General features: G+C 48.1%; 1 protein-coding gene across 21 annotated transcripts in view; it reads left to right on the plus strand.

Moving 5' to 3' along the window:
• The first annotated feature begins 217 nt into the window (after nucleotides 1-217).
• LOC147639312 (B3 domain-containing protein Os07g0679700-like) overlaps nucleotides 218-23,777 on the plus strand; it is a 38,976-nt gene continuing 15,416 nt past the window's right edge. For 9 of the 21 annotated variants that reach the window (XR_015264609.1, XR_015264619.1, XR_015264608.1 and 6 more), the window contains exons 1-10: nucleotides 218-605; nucleotides 699-745; nucleotides 830-1,044; nucleotides 1,295-1,406; nucleotides 5,607-5,697; nucleotides 5,812-6,580; nucleotides 6,675-6,771; nucleotides 6,947-7,121; nucleotides 7,210-7,286; nucleotides 7,414-7,845. Coding sequence is in view for 7 of the 21 variants with exons in the window: in XM_086789912.1 (XP_086646038.1) it covers nucleotides 5,685-5,697; nucleotides 5,812-6,580; nucleotides 6,675-6,771; nucleotides 6,947-7,121; nucleotides 7,210-7,286; nucleotides 7,414-7,845 (1,563 nt within the window). In the remaining 14 variants the exon portion in view is untranslated. Of the gene's footprint in view, nucleotides 606-698; nucleotides 746-829; nucleotides 1,045-1,282; nucleotides 1,407-5,606; nucleotides 5,698-5,811; nucleotides 6,581-6,674; nucleotides 6,772-6,946; nucleotides 7,122-7,209; nucleotides 7,287-7,413; nucleotides 7,846-23,777 lie in introns of all 21 variants that reach the window. The other 12 variants (XR_015264613.1, XR_015264611.1, XR_015264604.1 and 9 more) reach the window with 7 other exon arrangements.

Consider the following 23,777-nt stretch of genomic DNA (forward strand, 5'->3'; position numbering starts at 1 on the left):
GGGGGTGGGGTTGGCTCACCAAGGCCGTGCTTAATAGACAGGAGTTCACATGTAGAGTGAATGGCAAGTCATCTTGTGAAAAAAAAATATCAGGAAACGACACGTCAGCTCTTAAGTGGTGGGTCATGCGCCATTTTTTTAACAAAAAGTTGTTGGGGGTGATAGCTGAGTCACACCAACCTCCTTAAAGCTTGATAGATGATGACACGTCAGCTCTAAGCGGGGGGTCATGCAATGAAAAAATGTGCCTAGCAAGCAGGGGGTCACACGCGCGAAAAGGAGTATAGTCTTCTTTACTGTATGTACTGTGTCGGGTCGAGAGCATTGGCTCCCTTTTTACAGTACAGGGGTGAGGCTTTGCGAGAATCGATGTTCCCCTCCCTCCCTCCCTCCCTCTGTGATAAACATTCCCACCTCGTGCCAGGCAGCCCAGCTCAGTAGAAAACCTTTGCTTTTTTTGTTTTTTTTTGTTTTTTGAGCTCTGCAGTCTGTGGGCTTTTCTTGTTTGTTTGGCCATGGATGTGGTAAAAATCACGCGAAGTTCTGAAGCTGGATTTGCCTGATCTGTAGCGTGTTTGAACGTAGGATCAAAGGGGGTTTCTTAGGTAGGATTAAGAGTTTGTTTGTTTGTATATTGATGTTGAGAAAAAGTCAGTCAAAATTTGCGCAGTAAGGTTGACACGGAAGTTTTTCTACAGAGCTTTTCTGCACGCCGCTTGATGCATGTACGCATGCTGTTACTCAGGTAACCACCCGAGAGAGAGAGAGAGAGAGAGAGAGAGAGAGAGAGAGGTTTCATCACACCTCATTCTTCTCTGTTAATGATTAGGTGACCTGTGTAATCATAATCATGATCTGGACGATGATTAAGATGACCTAGGGCATCATGTTTTGGACGCTGATCATGATCTGGGCCATTATGGGAAACGCAATCAATTGAAGTGATTCTTTGATGAGTTGCCAGCACAATGATGATTTGGGCGAAACTTGAACACAATTATGATTATTATGGGCGATAATCCTGCGATTAAGGGTGATAATCAGGTGATTTGATTTTCCAAGAATAATCTGTTGATTTAGGGTGACAAATAATCACGGTGGTGATCTTGACTTCTAGCATGCTCTGCTTGGGTGTTTTTTGCATAGCCCAAAATGAACCAAATGCACTTATTCAGCTTAATCCCACATCAATTAACCATCCTAACTTGACCTCAGCATAATCATCACATGTTTGCAATTTCATTTTTCGCTGATTTTATTTATTCACCTTAGACTCCCGCAGCATATTTTGCAGAGCATTCAAATGCAGCAATGCAACTGGAGGATTTAGCAGACTTGTAGATTTGGTGATCTGCATCTACCTCAGATTGAATAGTGGATGCTCATTTTTGAGTCTCCACTCCAAGGTAATCATCTTTTTATGCAAATCATATGTGCAGTTTTTCAATGATACAATGTTTGCCTTCATATATATCCAGATAATGTGTGCAACAGCATATGATCATTACGAGCCCACTGAACGACATACTAGAGATGATCTTTACACCTGTTTTTGGGAGGAATGGGGATACAGTTGGTAGCATGTCTTTTGTTTGGGAGACGTAAATTCTATTGCCTTAACATAAAGTTTAGATCTTCGGAGATTGAGTCAGAATATGCAGCAGAAATGATAACCAAACTTGGGTAGACAAGAGCAAGTAGACTGCAGAAAATAAACAGCACAAGAAACACAGAGAGATAGGTGTGTAAACTCTTCTCTATACACAAGATCCCGAGAAAACTGAATGAGTGAGTGGTGGGGGCAAGGGGCCTATATATACATCCCTGGGAGAGCAGTCGGCCAGCATAAAAAGTGCCCACAACTGTTGAAAATGGTCCCACGACTGCATAAATGTAGTCGGCCAGCAGAGAAGTGCCCACGACTGAGAAAGTGAAGTCGGCCAGCAGTCGAGTAGCCCACAACTCATCTGTATGCAGTCGGCCAGCACTGGAGTGCCGAGGAGAATTCACCTCCTTTGTCAGCCCTGAGAGTCTTGACCTGAAATCCAGACTCTTTCTCCACCATCACATGCCAATCCTTGAACCGAGCAAAAGCCTGGTCCTTCTGGAAAAGAAAGTAGACCCACGTGAATTTGGTACAATCATCAACAAGCAACATAAAGTAGAGAGATTCTCCCAAAGATGGTATCTGCTGAGGTCCACACAAGTTAGTGTGAATCAACTCCAATGGTTTCGAAGCCCGCCTGGAAGCCTGCTTCAGAAAGGATTCCCTGTGTTGCTTACCACGTATGCAAGAACTGCAACGTCCTTGCCTACTACCAACATCTGGCAAGCCAACCACCATCTGGTCCCGGAAGGCGCGCCTCAAAGCATCCACATTTAAGTGGCCAAACCGAAAGTGCCACAAATCTCCGACCTGAGAACCTGTCAATGAGGAGAGTGCAGAGAGCTTGTAGATGCCATTCTCCACACCGCCTTCCCAAACAACTTTGCCAGTCTCACGGTCCCTTAGAGCAACTGAATGCTCCTCAAATTCCACCCGAAAGCCAGTCTTGCATACCACATGCACTGACAGAAGATGAAAACCCAGAGCAGGGACATAAAGAACACGGGAAGCATGCTTGCCCCCCTTGCCGTCGGGAATAATCTCCATCCGGCCCTCACTATGTATCGGAATAGTGGAGTTATCGCCAATAAAGATACGACCTGACTGCCGTTTCAGATCCAGAAAGAAGTCACGCGATGGAGTCATGTGCCTGGAAGCACCACTGTCGAGAATCCATTCCCGGGTATCCTTCACGGTGAAGCCAACTGCCTCCTCGCTCGAAGATGATGAAGCATCAGAGTCCACCATCTCTAAGTGCACAAATGCCGGAGTCTTTGCAGCTGAGGCTGAGGAATCAGCACTCTTCCTTGTCCGCTTAGGGCACTTCCTCCAGTAGTGGCCTTTCTCGCCATAATCATTACAAGATCTTTCGGCCTTCAGCTTCTCTCGTTCTGGATCAGGCTTCTTCTCAGAAGGCTTCTCCGGTGAAGCCTTCCCTTTGCCCTTCTTGTTATTCTGTCCTTTCGACCGTTGGCCAGTTAAGGCCTCCGAACCTCCGCCATGAGGAGGGTTCGTGAAACGTTCCTCCTGGTCCAAGACCATTGGCACAAGCTCCTCCGAAGTAATGGTGCTGAGCCTGCCACTCGTGATCAACGAGGAATAGAAAGCAGAATACTGTCCAGGCGAGTGGGAAAGCAAAGTGATGGCCATATCTTCAGATGATATCTCTTTCCCAGCTTGTAGGACTTCCTGCTGAAGGGCCTGCAGCTTGTTGATGTGTTTCCGCATCGTCGAAGACTTTGCAGGGTTCATAACCCGCATCTGCACTCCCAAGGAGATCCGTTTCATGGGGGATACCCTGTTATACAAAGAAGCCAGGTGCTCCCATATGCCTCTCGCCAGCGTCATGTGCTTCACATGATTGATCACTTGTGGTGTGCAATTGAGGAAAATAAACGACCGGACCCTGGCGTTGACACGATCACACATGTGTGCTTGTGCCTCTCAGTCCTTCCTCGTCGATAGAAACTCCCCTTCCTCAGCTTCCGGCCGTGGAACCCCGATGATGATAAAATCAGCAAGGTCATATGACTCCAGCATTGACTCCATCATGACCTTCCAGATGCCGTAATTGGACCCGTCCAACTGTCGATCCACAGGGAACGTGGGGAGAGTCGGAATCTTCACGTGCTTCTCAGCCATCTCTAGTAAATCGGCCATCGCGGAGAGTAACCTGAAAGGGTGGGTGGGTGGGAAAAAAAAATCTGAAAACCTGCAAGTGGCTGTCCAGCACCTTAGCCCGCCTTCCTCTTGCACCTTCTCTTCCCGTTCAGCCCAAAACAGTCCACCAATCAGCAGCCTAACGCTCCCCCTCTTGCTCAGAAAAACTCCCAAGATCTATCTCGAGCCTAGGGCTCTGATACCATGTCAGAATATGCAGCGGAAATGATAACCAAACTTGGGTAGACGAGAGCAAGTAGACTGCAGAAAATAAACAGCACAAGAAACACAGAGAGATAGGTGTGTAAACTCTTCTCTATACACAAGATCCCGAGAAAACTGAATGAGTTGAGTGGTGGGGGCAAGGGGCCTATATATACATCCCTGGGAGAGCAGTCGGCCAGCATAAAAAGTGCCCACGACTGCTGAAAATGGTCCCACGACTGCATAAATGCAGTCGGCCAGCAGAGAAGTGCCCACGACTGAGAAAGTGAGGTCGGCCAGCAGTCCAGTAGCCCACGACTCATCTGTATGTAGTCGGCCAGCACTGGAGTGCTCTTGGCATCCTCTAGAAACCCTCCCCACTACTAGGAAAAATGGGAAAAAATAGGGAAAAATACGGGGAGTGTGGAAAAATGATAAAACACCTTATACAGGGCGGGCACACCCACAACAGAGGCCCTGGTGTATAAATATAGACAGGAGATGACTTCTAACAATTGAGACGTAAAAGAATGCACCCATAAAAGGGGTTCATTTTATAGGGGCCAAGATACCAAGGTAAGGAGTTTTATAAATGCCCTTTCTTCGGTCGGAAACAAAGGGGTGTATGGGAGCAAAAGGGCCTCGTCTGTAAGTTGTTTGGGGACAAAAGATTTCCCCCATGCATGTAAGGGGACGGACTCATCAGTGTAGGTCTCCCAATATCGAGTACTTCACGTGAATGTGTTAGTTCAGTCGGTAACAGCAGAGGTGGTCATATGTCCAGCACTAGGATGAAGGGGCCTTGTCCAAGTGGGGGATCAATCATATGCCTCCTGGGCTATAGCCCCAGCGGTACGCCCATGCCTCTGTAAAAGGAGCTACTGGATTGTGCCCTTTGTCCTTGCATCAGGAATTGAACTAGAGATGCTTTCATGACATTTTTACTTCAATTTTTCAGGCAGATTAAAGGGGTCATTTTGCATGCATTTTCTTCCATATGGCCTTGTCTTCTTTATTTGAGATCCATGGCAACACACACGGTCAAAAATTTTGAAATCAGGAGGTATCCCGTAAGCTGAGTGCTTCCATTCGACTTAACCATGAATACAGTGATGGAATGCGTATGAGCGCTAGGATTCCTTCTATAGCTTGCATTTGCAAACCTTTGATGAATGTCCTGAATCCCGATGCATGCAGAAAATCTTTGTATTCTTTTGCCATGTTCACAATGGTTGTGTGTTTCACGTGGCCATACGATTACGATTGATTGACTTGGAGGATGCGTACTTCAGTGGATCTAAATGGTAGTAGACATCACTTTAGATTTATGGAGGCTAGAAGAGAGTAATTTCTTCAAATGCTCTGTGAAGATCGTAGTCCTTGGAGTTGGACGTCTGGTATGTTTTTTATATCAAGGCAGGAGTTATAGTGTGCAGCGACTGCAGAGGCTCATACTCCCGCCCCTGGTGTGGGTCTATTGTTTACAATAATCTGCATACAATCTTCTGATACCATCTTCTTTGATGTGAACTTATACCTTTATTGTCATGGTTCTCATGTTACCTTGATGCTTTTGATGTCGGTGGATTAATGTGTTTGCAATTACACTCTAAAATAAACTCTTAATTCATTGCAGGAGACTAAACTTTTTGTGGTCTAAGTGTGGGTCAATTCGAGAAGTCAGGGGGAAGGTCACAGCAGGGACAAACCATCCATGGATTGCAGAGGTGAGGTATCAGCTGCCATCTCTATGGCATGACTACTAAATGCTTCAATGTCTCACGATGGTGCACCTTAATGGTTTACAAGGTGACAGATTTTCCGTAGTCACATTGTTACAGGTAATAGCATGGCGGATAGAGATTCTGGAACGGACTCCAACAAAGCCAACAAATATTATATGGAAAGCACTGAAGTCGAAAGCAAGGGTGTACAGAATCCATCGATATATTCAGAGCTACAGCAGGATGCTGCAAAATGTAGGGAGGATTATGTTATGGCAACAGCTATTGAAGAAAATGTTGCCATAAAGGAGGGTGGTGCCCAACCTGGTACTATCACAAGTGGGATGATGAGTACAGGTAGTGACGTGGTTGTTAGGCAGCTAAAACCTGTACTTGAAATTGACAAGGGTTTAACTCAATCATGCCATGCACCATATGGTAATGATATCCATTCAGTGATGGATGAAAGAAAGCTGCCCAGTAGTGCTTGCCTGACCATGCTGTTGGGCTTATGTCATACGAAAAGTGCTGATACCGATGGCAACAGTCTTGCTGTATTGAACCCGACTGGGATGCTTGTGAGCCCTTTCGAGCCTAATGGAGATGAAAGGACTCAGATAAAGATGTCCGGGCTGAATCCAATACGCACCAAGCCGAGGCAACTTCTTCCCAAACAACCTCAAGTACACCAACCGAGCTGCCTGGAGACACCCAAACAGCCGCAAATGCATCAACTGAACCAGCCAGAGACGCCCAAAAAAATCTCTCCACAGGTACCAATCCGAGTTGCGAGGCCACCGGTTGAGGGTAGAGGCCGAAATCAACTGTTACCACGTTATTGGCCACGCATAACTGATCAAGAGCTTCAACAAATCACAGCTGGAGAGTATCCTTGTAGCATGTCTAAGAAATTATTTTGTATATATATATATATATATATTTCAAGAGACAAGGATCATGTAGCCGTTGACAATGAACAGCTGTAATTCTACCATCACTCCGCTTTTTGAAAAGATGTTGAGTGCAAGCGATGCAGGCCGGATAGGGAGGCTTGTTCTTCCCAAAGCATGTGCAGAAGTACGAACCTATTCTTTCGTTTTGATTCGTTACCCCTTATGATTATCAGGTTTGGGTTGCATTATTTTCAGGCAGTGCCGTCCAAGAAATGTCGATAACTGCTTAGCTTTACAGGTGCCTTATTGTACTTTGCTGTGTTCGTGCCATTTTGTATACTCACAGCCAACTTCAACAGGCTTATTTTCCACCCATCTCACAGCCAGAAGGGTTGCCTTTGAAAATCCAAGATGTTTCCGGTAAGGACTGGGTATTTCAATTTCGTTTCTGGCCCAATAATAATAGCCGGATGTACGTTCTGGAGGGTGTCACACCTTGCATCCAATCAATGCAGCTACAAGCTGGGGACACAGGTAAAGGAAATGAAAATCCAATTCATTTATGCATTCTGTGATTATAGCTTGAAAATATCTGAGGAGATTTTGGGCAATTGTAATGCAGTAACCTTTAGTAGGTTGGACCCTGAAGGAAAGCTTGTCATGGGCTATCGGCGAGCACCAAGTTCCTTGAGTTCACAGGTTCAGACAGGCTAAACATTGAGGACTTGTTTACAAAGCATTTCAGACAGACCTTTCTTAAAACTTTACTTCAGACGATTTGGTCAGAAAATTGACCTCTAAGATCTATTCTGATTTTGTTATGCAGGAGACTCAACCATCCATAGTGGGCTCTACTACAACAGTACCTCTGACTTTGATAGATGGCGGTGGTGGCATGGATAATTTCTCAACTATTGCAAGCCTCACTGGCCTTTTGTCACAGTCGGTAAAAAGCGTGGAGGCGCAAGCAAATGGTATGCCTGGACATTTGAATTTGTCCGACACAGGCTATGGATGGTATAAATCCGACAAGGGGGTATACAAAGAAAAAGAAAGCTCGTTTTTCCATTCTTTTCTAGGTGGTGAGAAGAAAAAGTCCAGGCCAGCCAGCTCAATGAACAAACGACCACCTGCAGATGCAGACGAAGCTGTTGAATTCCGGATCACATGGGAAGAAGCCCAAGATCTGCTGCGTTCTCCGCCGAATGTTGCTCCGAGCATTGTCATGATTGAAGGCTACGAGTTCGAGGAGTATGAGGTTTGTTAAGTAAAGCTTTGCTTTCTCAAAAGGATCAAATTTTAGGGTAAACAAGTGTTTAGAATTCATGTAGAACTACCTCTAGAATGAATTTTCTTTGTTCCTTGGATCCGAGCTAGCTTGATACCTTGGAGTAGTTGAAGCTGGAAGAGTAGATGACCTCAGGGTTCAAAGTGTTGTGGAGTATGCACAGGCGGAAGCATAGACAAAAGATAAGAGAGAGAGAGAGAGAGAGAGAGAGAGAGAGAGAGAGAGAGAGAGAAGGAGAGACAGAGCGATTGTTGACAAGATCACCTTATTGATTAGCAAGAGGCTTACAATGGCAATAGCCAGCAAATGGGTGTTACAATGTGCTTGGGATTGGATACTGAACAAGTGATGAGGGGAGGCCTTTATATAAGGAGGCCTTGTAGCTGGCCGACTGCACATGAACTGGCCGCGATAGCAGCCCATGGCCTAGTGAACAAGAGAAAATACAAGTGTGCCAAATAAAAGGCCAAGTTTCCAAATCAATAAGATGCACAATATTCTAACACCCCCTCTACAGCTCATAGTGTGCAAAAAAGTCTGAAGAAGATAAGTTGATGAAGATGCAACCATGGACACTCTAGTGTTGCGCAGTACTGGATACACCTCAGAAAGAGCACCTGCCAACTTGACTCCTCGAAACAAAATGACACCTTGAACAACAAAGAAATTTTCTTAGCTCCGAATTCCCACACCAGTGTACATTGAACTCCAAGACTAGAGAATGATGAGCTGTTGGATGCCCATTCACTTCTTACAGGTGGTCATGGTATGCACTCATGGATCATTGATTCAGGTGCCTCCTTTCATGTCACAGGTTGCAGAGACTTGTTTGTCAGGTATACTGCTGGCAATGAAGGAGTGGTTTATTTGGGTGATAACCATGCATGCAAGATTCTTGGCAGAGGTGATGTGAGGCTTGTATTTTCAGATGGCTCACAGCTTATGCTCCATGATGTCAGGCATGTGCCTGAGATCAAAAAGAATCTGCTTTCTACTGGACAGCTTGATGATGCTGATTATGTTACCACATTTGGTAGTGGAAAGTGGAAGATTAGTAAGGGCTCACTGGTTGTTGCCAGAGGCTCTAAGGTGGACACTCTTTATTTCATGCATGCAGGTGTTTGTCACCATGCTAATGTAAATGCAACCGAGCTGCCGGAAATCTCTATGTGGCATAGCCGGTTGGGACACATGAGTGTCAAGGGAATGGAGCAATTGTCTCGTTTGGGTTACTTGCCTTCTCTAAAGTTTTCAAGTTTTCAGTTTTGTGAGCATTGTATATATGGTAGGCAACTACAGTGTCCCCACAAGAAAGCTCTTGGACAGAAAGATGCTCAGTTAGAGCTTGTGCATAGGTAGTAGCCTGTAGTCGTAGGCCCTATACTTGGGACTTGGGCACTAGGTGATTTAGGCCAATGCATAGGCTGGGTTTATCCTCTTCGTTTGAAGAGTGATACATTCTCAGTGTTTGAGAAGTTTGTTGCTCTTGTTGAGAATCAAACTGGCAAAACACTGAAGGCTTTGCGTTCCGACAATGGTGGAGAGTATACGTCCAAACAGTTTCAGGACTTTTGTGATGCTAAAGGCATCAAGAGGGAGCTCTCTACTCCTTATGATCCTCCACAAAACGGGACAGCAGAGAGGATGAACAGGACCATTCAGGAGAAGGTCCGTTCTATGTTGTCACATGCTGCATTACCTCATGGTTTTTGGGCTGAAGCTGTTATGACAGCCGTTCACCTTATAAACAGGTCACCTAACACGAGGCTTGGTGGGAAAGTGCCAGAAGAAGTATGGACAGGGAAGCCTCCGTCATACAAGCACTTGAGAGTGTTTGGTTGCGTTGCGTACGTGCACATACGCAGGGAAATGCACACCAAACTTGATCCTAAGTCTCACAAATGCATATTCCTAGGATATGGTGACAGAGGTGAAATGGGGTATAGACTTTGGGATCCCATGAATAGAAAGATCATACGCAGCAATGATGTCATTTTTGATGAAACATGCATGTATAAGGAGCCTGCAAGGCAACAGGAGCCTAGCAGAGTCATCTTTGATGATGATGGACATCATGGACAACAACAAAGGGCTGTAAATCAGCCATTACAGCAGGAAAACCAGCCCTTAAATGGTGCTGAAAATGGTCCAAATGGACAGCCAGAGATGGCAGAAGATATCCCTATGGATATACCACAGTTAGAGGAGATACCGGGCATTATATTTCAGCCTTATGGCATGGAACAGGAGCCACCAATGGGTGATATGCAGGCTGGACAGCAACCTGCAAATGATGGTCATTGGGTACGGAGGTCCACTAGACCCTCCAGAGCCCTTGACAGGTTTGTTCCAGGGGTTGACTACTTGATGCTCACTGACTGTGGGGAGCCCTCATGTTATAAAGAGGCTTTACAGAGGGCAGACAAGGCTCTATGGGAGCGTGCCATGAAGTCAGAGATGGATTCTCTGCATAAAAATGGAACTTGGAAGTTGGTGCATTTACCTGCAGGCAAGAAGGTTTTGCCATGCAAGTGGGTATACAGGCTCAAAGTTGCATCAGAGGCAAAGCCAAGATACAAAGCCAGGTTAGTGGCTAAGGGCTTCAAGCAGGAATATGGTGTGGACTTTGATGAGATCTTCTCTCCAGTGGTCAAAATGACCACACTTAGAGCCGTGTTAGCTTTGGTTGCACATGATGATCTGGACTTGATTCAGATGGATGTGAAGACTGCTTTTCTACACGGTGATCTCCATGAGGAGATATATATGCAGCAGCTAGAGGGTTATGCAGTAAGTGGAAAGGAGAAGCTTGTATGCAAGCTGAAAAAGAGTCTTTATGGGCTCAAACAGGCACCAAGAGAATGGTATCATAAATTTGATACATTCATGAAATCTCAGAAATTCAGGAGAAGTGACATAGATCACTGCTTGTACACCAAGAAAGCTTTGGATGGCAGTCTATTGATTCTCATTTTGTATGTTGATGATATGTTGATTGCCGGGAAATCTCGTAAAGAAATGGATGCATTGAAAAAGAGGCTGCATGAGACCTTTGATATGAAGGATCTGGGTGATGCAAATCACATTTTGGGTATGTGGATACTTCGGGACAGAAATCAGCATGTGTTGTATTTGTCTCAGAAGGAATACATTGGCAAAGTTTTGCAGAGGTTCAATATGGACGGGGGGAAGAAGACTAGTACTCCTTTGCCTCCATATGTGAAACTCAGTGCTATGGACAGCCCACAGTCGGATAGAGACAGGGCTGATATGGCCAAGATTCCGTATGCTTCAGCTTGTGGCAGTCTCATGTATGCCATGGTTGCTACTAGGCCTGACATTGCATTTGCAGTGGGAGTGGTTTCTAGATACATGGCCAACCCTGGCAAGAAGCATTGGGAAGCAGTGAAAGGTGTCATGAGATACCTGAAGGGCACACAGGATTTGTGCATTTGGTTTGGCAAACAGGATGCATTAGTGCATGGTTACATGGATTCGGATTATGCCGGTCATCCAGATAACCGGAAGTCTACTACCGGTTATGTATTTACATTCACAGGAGGTGCTGCGTCATGGATATCCAGGATGCAGAAGTGCACTGCCTTGTCTACTACAGAGGCCGAGTATATTGCAGCCACCACAGAGGGTTGCAAGGAGGCATTATGGCTATCTCGGTTAGTGGTTGATTTGGGCTATACAGGGGATATTCCATTGTTGCATTGTGACAGTCAGAGTGCCATCCAGTTGGCAAAGAACCCTGTCTTTCATGCAAAGACGAAGCATGTGGATGTGAAGTATCACTTCATCAGAGAGGTGATAGAGAACAAGCAAATTCAGCTTGTTAAGATTCACACGGATGACAACCCGGCTGATCTGTTGACGAAGAGTTTGCATCCGGAGTGGTTTGCTCATTGCAGACACTTGATGGGCATTGGATGAGGCCAGTTTCAGCCTTGATATGGCCTTGTATATTATCATGTACATGCTGATTTTTTCTTTTCCTTTACTTAAGGGCACTTTGCCTTTAAGTGGGAGGTTGTTGGGGTAAAGGCGTTATGCCCACCCTTATAGTGTGTACAAGCCCATAAGTTATAGTACATAGTACACTTAGTACTTTTAATGTACTAAGTGCACTATGTGTACTAGTGCAATATACATGTGTGATAGGGAAGTCACACACTCATGCCTTATGAGTTGACTTATCCCCACAACTCTCTCTCTCTCTCTCTCTCTCCCTTGCTTCTCTGTGTATGTCTCCCATGAATACTCTAACCTAACCCTAATACTCTCCCGTCACACTGCCTGGTTGGGCTGGCCCAAAGGCCTTGTTGACTGCCTGGCCAGGCCCCTTAGGCTGGCCGACACCCTGCCCAGCCCTTCCTTCAGCTGGTGGGCGAGTCTTGGGGCCTGCTTGGCTCCTTGGGGTGGCCCATAGCCTTCCCCGTGCCCATATAACTGTTCTTGGGCCAACCCTATGGGCTGGCCCCATTCCTACCTGCAAATCCTACTTCTACACAATCGTCTGACATCTGGTCACAGACCAAACATACATAGCAACTGACATCATTCCAAAGGGAGACTCACAACGCGGATTGGCACTGCTTCATGTGCTGGACAATGCACACTTGACCTTGGATGACTGGAGTGGAACCCTGGTTGACTCGTCCCGGACTGGGCTCACACGGGACCAGTTTTCCACCCCAGGTCCTGCACCTTCTGTACAGATATGTCTACGTGGCATCCAAGTGCGGGATGTTAGAAGTCATCTCCTGTCTAGTTTTATACACCAAGGCCTTTGTTGTGGGTGTGCCCGCCTTTATGAGGTGTTTTATCATTTTTCCCCACTCCGCATTTTTCCCCTATTTTTTTCATTTTTTCTGTGGCTTGGGAGGCAGCCCTGAGTTGGCAGGAGGATCCATTTGCTGGCCGACTACATCAGGATGTGTGTATTGGTGCTGGCCGACTGTACTTGACCAGTCGTGGACCCTCAGTGCTAGCTGACTGGCTCCATGCTGCTAGCCGACTGGCTGCATGCTGCTAGCCGACTGTTGAAACAGTCGTGGAGTGCCTTTTTCAGCAGGCCGACTGCTCATATGGGGGCATATAAATAGGCCCCCAGTCCCCATGCCATTTTTGTATCATACCTGGGATTTTCTTGTGTATATAGAACTGAGTTACACGCCTACATCTCTCTCTCTCTCTCTTGTGTTGTATTTTTCTGCATGCGTTTTTTGCTCTTGTGTTCCCAGATCTGGTCATTATCTCCGCTGCGTATTCTGACATGGTATCAGAGCCCTAGGCTCTAGATAGTTCTTGGGATTTGTGTGAGCAAGAGGGGGACTGTTGTGTGGCTGATTGGTGGATTGTTTTGGACTGTTCGGGAAGAGGAGAAGCAAGAGGACGGCGGGCTGATTTGCTGGACAGCCACTTGCAGGTATTAGTTCTTCTTTGTTCCCACCCACCCACCCTTTTCAGAGTACATCCCCGCAATGGCAGATTTGTTTGAGATGGCCGAGAGGCATGTGAAGATCCCGACACTCCCCACGTTCCCGGTGGACCGTCAGTTGGACGGGAGCAACTACGGCATATGGAAGGTTATGATGGAATCTGTTCTAGAGTCTTACGACCTCGCTGATTTCGTCGTTGTTGGGGTTCCACGGCCGGAAGTAGAGGAAGGGGAGTTACCGCCGATCCGGACGGACCGGGAGGCTCAGACACAGATGTGGGATCGTGTCAACGCCAGGGTCCGTTCGTTTATTTTCCTCAACTGCACACCGCAGGTAATCAATCATGTAAAGCATATGACGCTGGTCAGAGGTATATGGCAGTATTTGGCCTCACTTTACAACAGGTTATCGCCCATGAAGAGGATTTCCTTGGAAGTACAGATGCGGGTTATGAGCCCTGCAAAGTCGTCGACGATGCGGGAGCATATTAACAAGCTGCAGGCTCTTCAGCGGGAAGTTCTTCAGGCTGGGAAGGAGATATCATGAGAGGACATGGCCATAACGTTGCTGTCGCACTTGCCCTCTTCGTACTCAGCATTTTACTCGTCTTTGATTACCAGTGGCAGGCTCAGCACCATCACGTGGGAGGCGCTTGTGCCCATGGTCTTGGTCAGGAGGAACGATTCACGAACTCTCCTCAGGGTGGAGGTTTGGAGGCCTTAACTGGCCAACGGTCGAAAGGCTGTAACACGGGCAAAGGGAAGGCTTCGTCGGAGAAGTCGTCTGAGAAGAAGTCCGTTATTGACCGCGAGAAACTAAAGGCAGAGAGGACTTGTAATGATTGTGGCGAGAAAGACCACTATTGGAGGCAGTGTCCCAAGCAGAAGACCGAGAAGGGTGAAGATTCCTCAGCAGCAATCATGAAGACTCTGGCTTTTGTGCACCTGGAGGTGGACACCGCTGTTTCATTTTCTACAGGCAGGGAGGAGATTGGAGGACTCTCCGCAACGGATACTCGGGAGTGGATTCTAGATAGTGGTGCTTCCAGGCACATGACTTCTTTCCGTTCCGGTTTACAGGATCTCTGCAGGCTTTCTGGTCACATTCTTAATGGGGATACATCCACTATCTCAGTTCACAGTGAGGGCAGGATGGAGATAGTTCCCGATGGCAGAGGAGGGAAGCATTCCTCCCAGGTGTTGTATGTTCCGGCACTTGGTTTTCATCTGTTGTCAGTGCATCAGGTTTGCAAGACTGGCGTACGGGTGGAGTTTGATGAGCATTTTGTTGCTCTCCGAGACAAAGCAACAGGCCAAGTGGTTTGGGAAGGCGGAGTGGAGAATGGAGTTTACAAGCTTTCAGCACTCTCTCTCCCAGGTCCTCAGGTTTGTGATGAGTGGCAGTCTGGTAATGGCCACTTAAGTGTGGATACGCTGCAGGTGTAGGCTTTCCGGGACCAGATGGTGGATAGCTTGCCAGTAGATGGCAGCAGTTGGCCGGAACTTTCCAGTACTGATGTTGGTAGTTCTTGTGTTCGTCGGTCAGAGGAAACTGAACAGGTAACTTATGCTCTGATGTCTTGTAGTATTCGGGACAAAGAACCTCCAGTAGATGAGGATGTTCTTTCCACGGGGACCTTTCGGAAAGCCAGGCAGGTGGCAGTTGATTACTTGCAGAAGGAGGTGCATACTCCAGGCTTTGTGGTTTCAGATTCAGAGGGGGTGGTTGACAGGTTTCAGAAGGCCTTGCGTGGTCTTCAGCAGGTTTCCAGGACTTGTTTTTGCACCGTAACAGGTGTTGATCCTTGTGAGCAGTGTGATGCCTTTTTGACTCAGAAGCTGTATGGTTCATTGATCTGGTTGATGGACACCAGATTGGACGGGAGCTTCCTGATGAGGCAGTTGAGCTCATGGTTGCAGATGACTCTTTGGGAGGCAGGATTGCGTTTCCTGTGGTTTCTGCGGCATGCGAAGGATCATGGACTCTTGTACACAGGAGGGGGATTGTTGGATGGAGTCCGACTCCACGGTTGGAGTGACTCGGTTTGGGGAGGAGATCCGGACACGAGGAGATCTACTTCAAGCCCAGGAGCAGTTTTACGGAGCAGTAAGAGGCAGTCATCTTTTGCCTTGTCGCGGACAGAGGCAGAGTACCAGGCTGCTTGTGATGCTGCTTGTGAGGTGGTGAGGATGCAGAGGTTGCATTGCAGGTTTGGGCTTCCACTGGAGGAACCCATGGTCATCCAGAGGCACTTTGTTCGTGAACAGATCGTTGCTGATATCTTGCTAGAGTTCTGTTCGACGGAGGACAGTACGGTGGACCTCTTCATGAAGTCGCTCTCTCAGGATTTGCTCAGGCGGCACCCCAGCTCCCTGTGGTTGGTTTCACAGCCAGGAGGTGAGAGGGGGTGTTAGAAGTCATCTCCTGTCTAGTTTTATACACCAGGGCCTTTGTTGTGGGTGTGCCCGCCCTTATGAGGTGTTTTAGCATTTTTCCCCACTCTCCGCATTTTTCCCCTATTTTTTCCATTTTTTCTGTGGCTTGGGAGGCAGCCCTGAGTTGGCAGGAGGATCCATTTGCTGGCCGACTACATCAGGATGCGTGTACTGGTGCTGGCCGACTGTACTTGACCAGTCGTGGACCCTCAGTGCTGGCCGACTGGCTGCATGTTGCTGGCTGACTGTTGATACAGTCGTGGAGTGCCTTTTTCAGCAGGCCGACTGCTCATATGGGGGCATATAAATAGGCCTCCAGTCCCCATACCATTTTTGTATCATACCCGGGATCTTCTTGTATAGAGCTGAGTATTGAGACAGGATCTATGGCAGCTCTATACACGAGAGACATGGATATCGCCTACACAGCCTCTTCCACCGAAGATGCTATACTACAGAGATCACTTCATGAGTATCACTGATGATGGATTTATAGAGAGGCCTAGATACATGGAGGGCTTTTTACCACACGGCTCCCGAGTGGCTATTGGTCAGCTCAGAGTTTCATCACACCGATTGGAGATTGAGACTGGCAGAGCAGCACGGATCCCCCGAGAGGAGAGGGTATGCAGATTGTGCAGAGAGGAGGTGGAGAGTGAGGAGCATTATATATGCAGATGCAGAGCATATACAGCCATCAGAGAGAGATATCCCATTTTATTCAGAGAGCCACATTCCCTACGCCAGATCTTTGAGGCAGCAGACCAGCGCATACTGGGGAGATACATTCTAGACATACAGCGCCACAGAGAGACATTATTACAGGCTCAGACAGCCCGAGAGGGGGGGCGACAGACACAGATTACTACATTTTTTCAGAGATCCATACCCCTCCCAGCCCCTACACGGCAGGGAATTACTCTCCAGAGAGCAGAGACACTTAGAGCCCGCAGGAGACAGAGGACACCTGGCTTTCGGACACCACGCCTATACCAAAGAGAGATGACAGAGATCAGAGCTCAGTTTCATAGAGAGGGTGAGGAGCGACTGGCTCGCTTCAGAGCACACCCAGGCATGTTCTTCAGAGAGCTGTGGACACCCCCTTCACTGATGTATACCATTTTATACCCCCAGTATGGTACAGGATGGAGCTAGCTAGGTTGCATATCATGATTGTATACTCCATGCATATAGCTTTGCATTCTCCTAGTAATAGAGCTCCATCCCCTACACACCCAGATTCAGCTTTTTTATTCAGTACTTTTTCATTTTGTTGGGATGACAGAGGATACCCCATACATGTACTCCGATTTGTCTCATAGGCCGAGTTCGGTCTTTTGGAAGACGTTAATAAAATCTTTCTTTCTTTCTTTCTTTCTTTCTTTCTCTCTCTCTTGTGCTGTATTTTTCTACATGCGTTTTTTGCTCGTGTCCCAGATCTGGTCATCATCTCCGTTGCGTATTCTGACAGGATGCACGTGACATCCCCTTTTGCTTAACTTGACGGAAGCTGCATAGCCTTTAAATAATCCGTCAATAATGTCGGATAGTCATCTAAAAACTCTTTGTCAAGCCATACCGTTTCGTGGGTCCCTCTGTCATAAAACTTTGTGAGGAACTGTCTTTGTCTTCGGCCTGAGCCATGCTTGAAGCGGTGCAAAAGGATTTGTTTTGAATCATAACTTCAACTTCTTCAATGATATCTGGTTCCGCCTCGTCTTTAACTTCTGAAGGGATCGGACCTGCGTATGGTTATAACCAACTGACGTGGAACACATCGTGCATAGTCCAACTCGGAGGTAGCTTCAACTTCATTGAAACCTCGTTAATCTTTCTCTAGATGGTTGGGAAAAGGTCCGAAGCTCTTGAATGACAACTTTCGGCATCGCTTGTCCACCTGTTTCAACCTTTGCTTCATAATCCGAAGATAAACCCAATCACCTTCCAAAAACTTCATATCCCTTCGGTCTTTATTGGCCTGTCGAGTGTAGGCCTTCTGCGCTTTAGCCAACCTATCTTTTACTGATGCCAAAATCCCCTGGTAAGACTCCGTCAATCTGTTCGCTTCAGGTATTGAAGATGAGGTCCTGGTCAATAGCGAATGGAATGGTCTTCCAAACGCTGCCTCATATGGAGTCTTGCTAATAGCTGAAGAAAAAGAATCATTCAAAACAGCTTGAACTAAAGGCAAATATGATTCCCACTTACCTTGTTGATCGTGGACATAACACTACAGCACATCAAAGGCCAACTGGTTGTAGATTTTTCCCCTTGAGGTGGTAACCCTGGGAGTAGCCGGCTGGGAAGTCTTGGGCTTGCCACCATTGTGCTTCATTTCAGCACTCTGTGCAAGCGAGAGTGCGTCTTCGAAGGTGGCTGGCCAAAACATACACACCTCCCATTGGATTTTGCGTGTCCAGGCCATACAGGAATTGCTCTTTCTTGTCCGTATTAGATAAGCCTAATTGCAAACATAAGTTCGAAATTCTGTTGGCAAACAGAAGGACTGGTTGTGCGTTCTGACGCGCTCCCTTGAACTCGCCTTCAAGTCGCTCAAGGTAATGGGGGTAGAAATTGCTGCTTAAGGTCGCGGACAAACTCGCCCCAAACATAAGCTGCCATGTTAATTTGGTGTGGCCATGAGCCCACTCGGTCCACCAAGGAATGGCCTCACCTTCTAAGTACCAACTGGCTAAGATCACTCTGTCAGTATCATTCTTTCTAACTGCGGCAAAGTAAGCTTCAAATTGATGCAAACATGAATAAAGAGTTGTGGGGTCGTGTTTACCATTATACTTACTGAAATTCATTTTCTAGGGAAAATGATTTGAGGAAGCCGCTGGTGTCAGTCTTGCGTCCAAAGCCGCAAGGTATTGCTCATGTTCCACGCGTCGCATGGCGTCGTCTTCACTTTGTCGGATCTCCAATGCACGCATCTGCAACTCAAGCATTGAACTCGGTTGTGGTCGTGACCCGTCGAGAGGGTCCCTGTGTAGAGGATCTGGAATTTGGGATACGGAAGGAGAGGGAGGAGGAGACAGAATGAAACCGATCCCGTCAAGTGGAAATAAACTCCGTTGGACACCCACACGCGTAATAGCACAACTTAATATCACAATTTGAAATGGACAACTTAATAACAACTGAAATTTGAAATGAAATGAAATGAAATAGATGGACACCAGCACTGGGGCCGGAACGGCCCGACCCCCCCCCCCCTCTCAATATATGATATATTATTGGGAGTATTTAACAAATACAATGCTCCATGGGTTCAAAGAACCAGATGATGTCCATGTACAAAAAAAGGCAGTACCAAACAAAAGGCTCGAAGTAGATGTTCGAAGTAGAGTGACCACTTAAGTGGTCCAATCTCTACGGTCCTGTGCCTTCACTGGACTCCGCGGAGAGCGCCCCACTGGTGTTCCAGGACCACGCACAAAAAGGCGCTCCCATACTAACGCCTGGCTCTCTCGATCTCGGCACCTTTGGACCGTGGTTCTCCAAAAGCTTGGACTACCTGGCACCGAACGGGTGTTAGCCGTAGAGAGAGAATCCTTTATTAGATTTACAACAAAGTTCTTAACTTAAATCTGAATTCACTTACTTGTAGCTTGCAGATGGAAGACTAATACCCGGAAGTGTCTGTGTGCAGCTATACTAGTGGTAGACACCAAGACACAGCAGCCTGTCGAGGAGGATGAGGGGTAGCTGCCTGTGGAAAAGGTGTAGCCTATCTGAAGAAGGGAGATGTCGCCTATGGAAGGGCGACGCAACCGGCTGCAAAGGAGCAGCCCTTTGGAGAGGTAACGCCTGGCTGCTGAGCAAGTGTAGCCACCTTGTAGAAGGCACAGCCGCCTGTATGGAGAAGAGGAGCAGCCGCTGGAGATGGATACACAGTGGGCTGTATGAAGAGGTAGTGAAGAGGAAAAGTAGCGCAGCCTAAAGAGGCGTGGAGGAACAGAGTCGCCGGTTGCTGAGGTGGTGGAGATGGAAGCGCACGATCGAGTGTGTCCAGAGCAGAAGGGTGGTCGCCATCTTTTGAAGGTGTTGGAGGGGAGTTCCACGACCACAGGTGGCCGGCTCCCCAAGTTTGCATGGGGGCGGCCAGCTTCATGGTGTGGTGTGGGTAGGTGGTCATGCACCCACCCCCACACACACAAAAGGTTAAGTGTGGCTCCCCACCTTAGCCCATATGTGGGTGCCCCTAATGGGTGCCCACTTTTAATGAAATGTGAACATACAACCTTATAAAATAAAAGGTTAGAATTAAAACTTATTACACCAACAAGTGCAATACACTTACCACCTGTTCACATGCAACAAAACTCATCAAAAGACAGAGCAAACTTCACGATTCACTGGCAGGCGTCCCCGCTCAGTAATAAGTAACACGTCAAGCAGGCAAACACAAAAATACAAGTCATGCGAAAATAGTTTAAAACATGCAAAACATGAGTGCATGTGCAAATAGTATCTCGGACATATCTCCCGTTCATGGAACAAGTACAAAATATCTGTCGGGCACAAAAATGGCACGACATAAAACATAAATCCTGGTCTTCCCAGGAGGTCGGGGGCCGAGTTTTGAGCTGACCAGATCAGTCCATCAGGGGTGTCCTCTCGCCCCTTCCCTTTTTCTCTTCTTTGCGGAGGCTATGAGTATGTATTTGACGGCAGAGGAGGTTGGTTTGAGAGGACTTCAGCTCCCAGTCCGGGGGGAGGATTTGCTTGATGCTGAGTTTGCAGACGACACGGGCTTATTTTTGCATGGCCATGAGGCCAATCTTATTCGGGCAGAGCAGTCGCTCCAGGTTTTTAGTGCAGCTTCGGGAGCATTGATCAATTGGCGCAAGACAGTGGCCTTTTGGATCAGTAGTGCTCCCACTCCGGCATGGAGCTCGGACCCCGGTTTTAGATGGATTCCTCCAGGCACAGCAGTGCGGTATTTGGGATGCCAGATTGGCCTCGATTTGTCACCTGAGCAGCAGATTGCCCCGCTTCTTCTGAGTATTCGGAAGAAGCTACTGTATTGGAGTACAGCTCGACTATCCTTGGCTGGGAGGGTGGTGGTGGCAAATCAGGTGCTGTTAGCGACCATGTGGTACATTACGTCTTGCTGGATTTTCTCGAGCTCTTGCATCAGCCAGGTACAGAGGCTGATCAGGAACTTTCTGTGGTCTGGGCGGGACGGTCAGCCAGCTCGGGCAAAGGTTGCATGGGCAGTTATTACACTTCCGCTGGCTCAGGGCGGTTTGGGCATTATAGATCCAGTCGATCAGAGTAGAGCCTTATTGGGGAAGCTTATTGTTCGGGGGTTGCTTCCAGGCGCTGAGCCTTGGAAAGAGCTCCTCTTGCAGCGATTGCAGGCTCGGGCGCCCCCTGCAGGGGGTACTTGGGCACCAGAGATTCGCTGGATCTTCATAGAGATGAGGAGGACAGGCCTCAGTAGAGGATGGGAGGACAGATTTGCTTTGAGTATCCTGAGAGCTTGGGAGCTGCTGAGACCGGGGCTTTCTCAGCGGCCTCCTTCTTGTGTTGAGGAGCGGGCCAGGCAGCCGCTCATTTGGAGCCCAGCGGTTCGTACGGAGTAGGGGCATATGCTTGGTTCTCGGCCTCATCTAGCCTGGGGACCTTTAGCGGCAGGCCCGGCTCGTAGTTTTGGAGACTGGCAGGCTTTCTGCAGTCTACCAGAGGAGACCCAGGTGGAGAGGCTGAGTCACTTCAGAGGGGGGTTGATTATGAGGGATGATATTCAGGAGGCACTAACAGAGGAGTGGTTCACACCCCTCGAGCCAGTGGCCCCACGGTGGATGGGAGCCTTTACACAGTTGGAGATCCTGATTGCTGTCAGAGCCAGCACTGAGGATGGCAGATGCCTTTATTATGAGATTCAGGATGAGGGCAGACTCCAGAGAGTGGAGGTGGAGTCGCCTTTGGTTGCAGAGTGCACCTTTCAGAGGATTCGGGTAGTGGCTGCCGCTTCTCGGAAGTGGCATATTGACCCCGACCCTGCTGATGTGCTCCCGGATTGGCGCATATGGGCATATGCAGCGCGCCCCTTGGCCCGGCTACAGTGGGACCCCGGGGAGTACGAGTGGCATGATCCTTATGCATCCCTTGAGGCCACAGAGATCACTTTTTTCCAGTATACTGTTCGGCTGGGACGGCATATTTTGACGGCGAGGAGGACGGTTTCTCCAGCGGCAGCGGGGCATTGGCGATTGCAGGGACTTTCACAGGAGTTCCTGGAGGATTTCTGGGCTTGGCTCTGGGCTAGTCGACAGGCCCGCAGGATCTCGGCTTTTCAGTGGCTGGTCGCCCACAGGGGCTCAGCAGTTGGCACTTGGCTTGTTTACAGCGGTCTTCCGGCGGCCTGCATCCGATGCGGCCACCCTATGGAGACACAGAGACATTGCCTTTGGGACTGCCCTCAGGCACAGCAGATTTGGCTGCGGATGCTGCGTATTCTGGCCCCCCTCTCTCCAGAGGGTATGTTTACGTGGGGTGCCGCTGCTTGGTCGACTTCGTCAGGGCCTGCTATGGGCTATGAGATGGAGCAGGGCAGTCAGGCCATCAGATTTATTAGGGGCCAGCCTCGCCTGGTTCCGGCACCGGATTTCTCGTCCGCCAGCTGGACACAGGAGAGGGATTTACGATGGGAGCTCCTCAGCAGCCTCACCATCTGGTTCACCTGGAGGGCCCGGTGCTTTACGGCCTTTGAGGGGAGATTAGAGCCACCAGCAGAGACTGTTCGGGGGATTTGGCAGGAGTTGATCCACACCCTGCGAGGACAGTACGACCGCATCCGGGGAGACTCGGATGAGGCGATCTTACGGCGCCAGACCTTTCACGCCACTTGGCGCTGCGGCCCGTTCTACACCCTACACACGGGATCCCCCCGTTGGCACTACAGGCCACCTGTTTGGCTCTTCCCCCCCCTATTGTATGATTTAGCCGCTCAGTTCTTTATACTGATGCTTGTACTTTACAGCACCTAGGGAGAGTCTCCCGGGCTGCCATGATGTATTCACTGCTCTTCTCTCTCTTAGGAGCAGGAGAGATCTTTTGTAGCCCTACGGGCGTTTTTACATAACTAATGAAAGGATCTTTTCTCGGAAAAAAAAAAAAATCTTGGTCTTCCTATGGAGTGACAGTCCCATAGGTAAAACACAGTTCCAAGCACGAGCCTCCCTTTGGAGTGACAATCCCACAGGCAAGACACGACACAAATACTGGCTCTTCCATGGCGTGACAATCCCATGGATAGAACACAGTCCAGGTCATACACGGGTGGCACCAGTCTGGCTCCCGTCCATACGACACCATCCTGCTAACACACGGGTGGCATGGCTCCCGTGCATGTTAAGCAAAAATACTGGCCTCTTCACATGAGACACCGGCCTGGCCTCAAGTGAACGAGACACAAAATTGGAGATGGACCAAATGGTCGGCCAATTGGTGACATCCCCCCGGGCTTCTAAAGAGTTGTCCTCAACTGAAGAGCCTCAAGATATGCCTGCAACAACTGTGGGTAGTCAACAAAATAATCCTCATTTACCCACTTTGCATCAATAGGCAAATAATTTTTGAACTTCACAAGGTATCTCCTGGAAAGCTTTCCTGTAGGTAGCTTTCGCTCCTTGTGAAAGACAATCTGTTCTGGCTGGAGGATCTCCTCAAGCTCATCAATCTCTGGTGGATCTTCTGTGACAGGCTCGTCAGGATCTGGCCCCACATATTTCCGAAAAAGACTGACATGAAATGTGTTGTGAATCTTCCAATGACTAGGTAAAGCAAGCATGTAAGACACTTCATTGATCTTTTGAATCACCTTGAAGGGTCCATAATAGCGAGGAGAAAGCTTAGGATATGATCCTTCTCGTCCTGGCCTCTTCCGAAGCCTAGCCTTCTCAAATTTCAGCAAAACTCAATCACCTTCTTTGACTTGCATGTCCCTTCTATGCTTGTCACAAGCCATTTTATGCTTATCTTGTGACCTTGCAATGGCTGTCCGTAC

This window comes from Cibotium barometz, chromosome 4 (assembly GCF_041138505.1).
Source record: "Cibotium barometz isolate CiBa-2024 chromosome 4, ASM4113850v1, whole genome shotgun sequence".
Taxonomy (NCBI): Eukaryota; Viridiplantae; Streptophyta; class Polypodiopsida; order Cyatheales; family Cibotiaceae; genus Cibotium; species Cibotium barometz.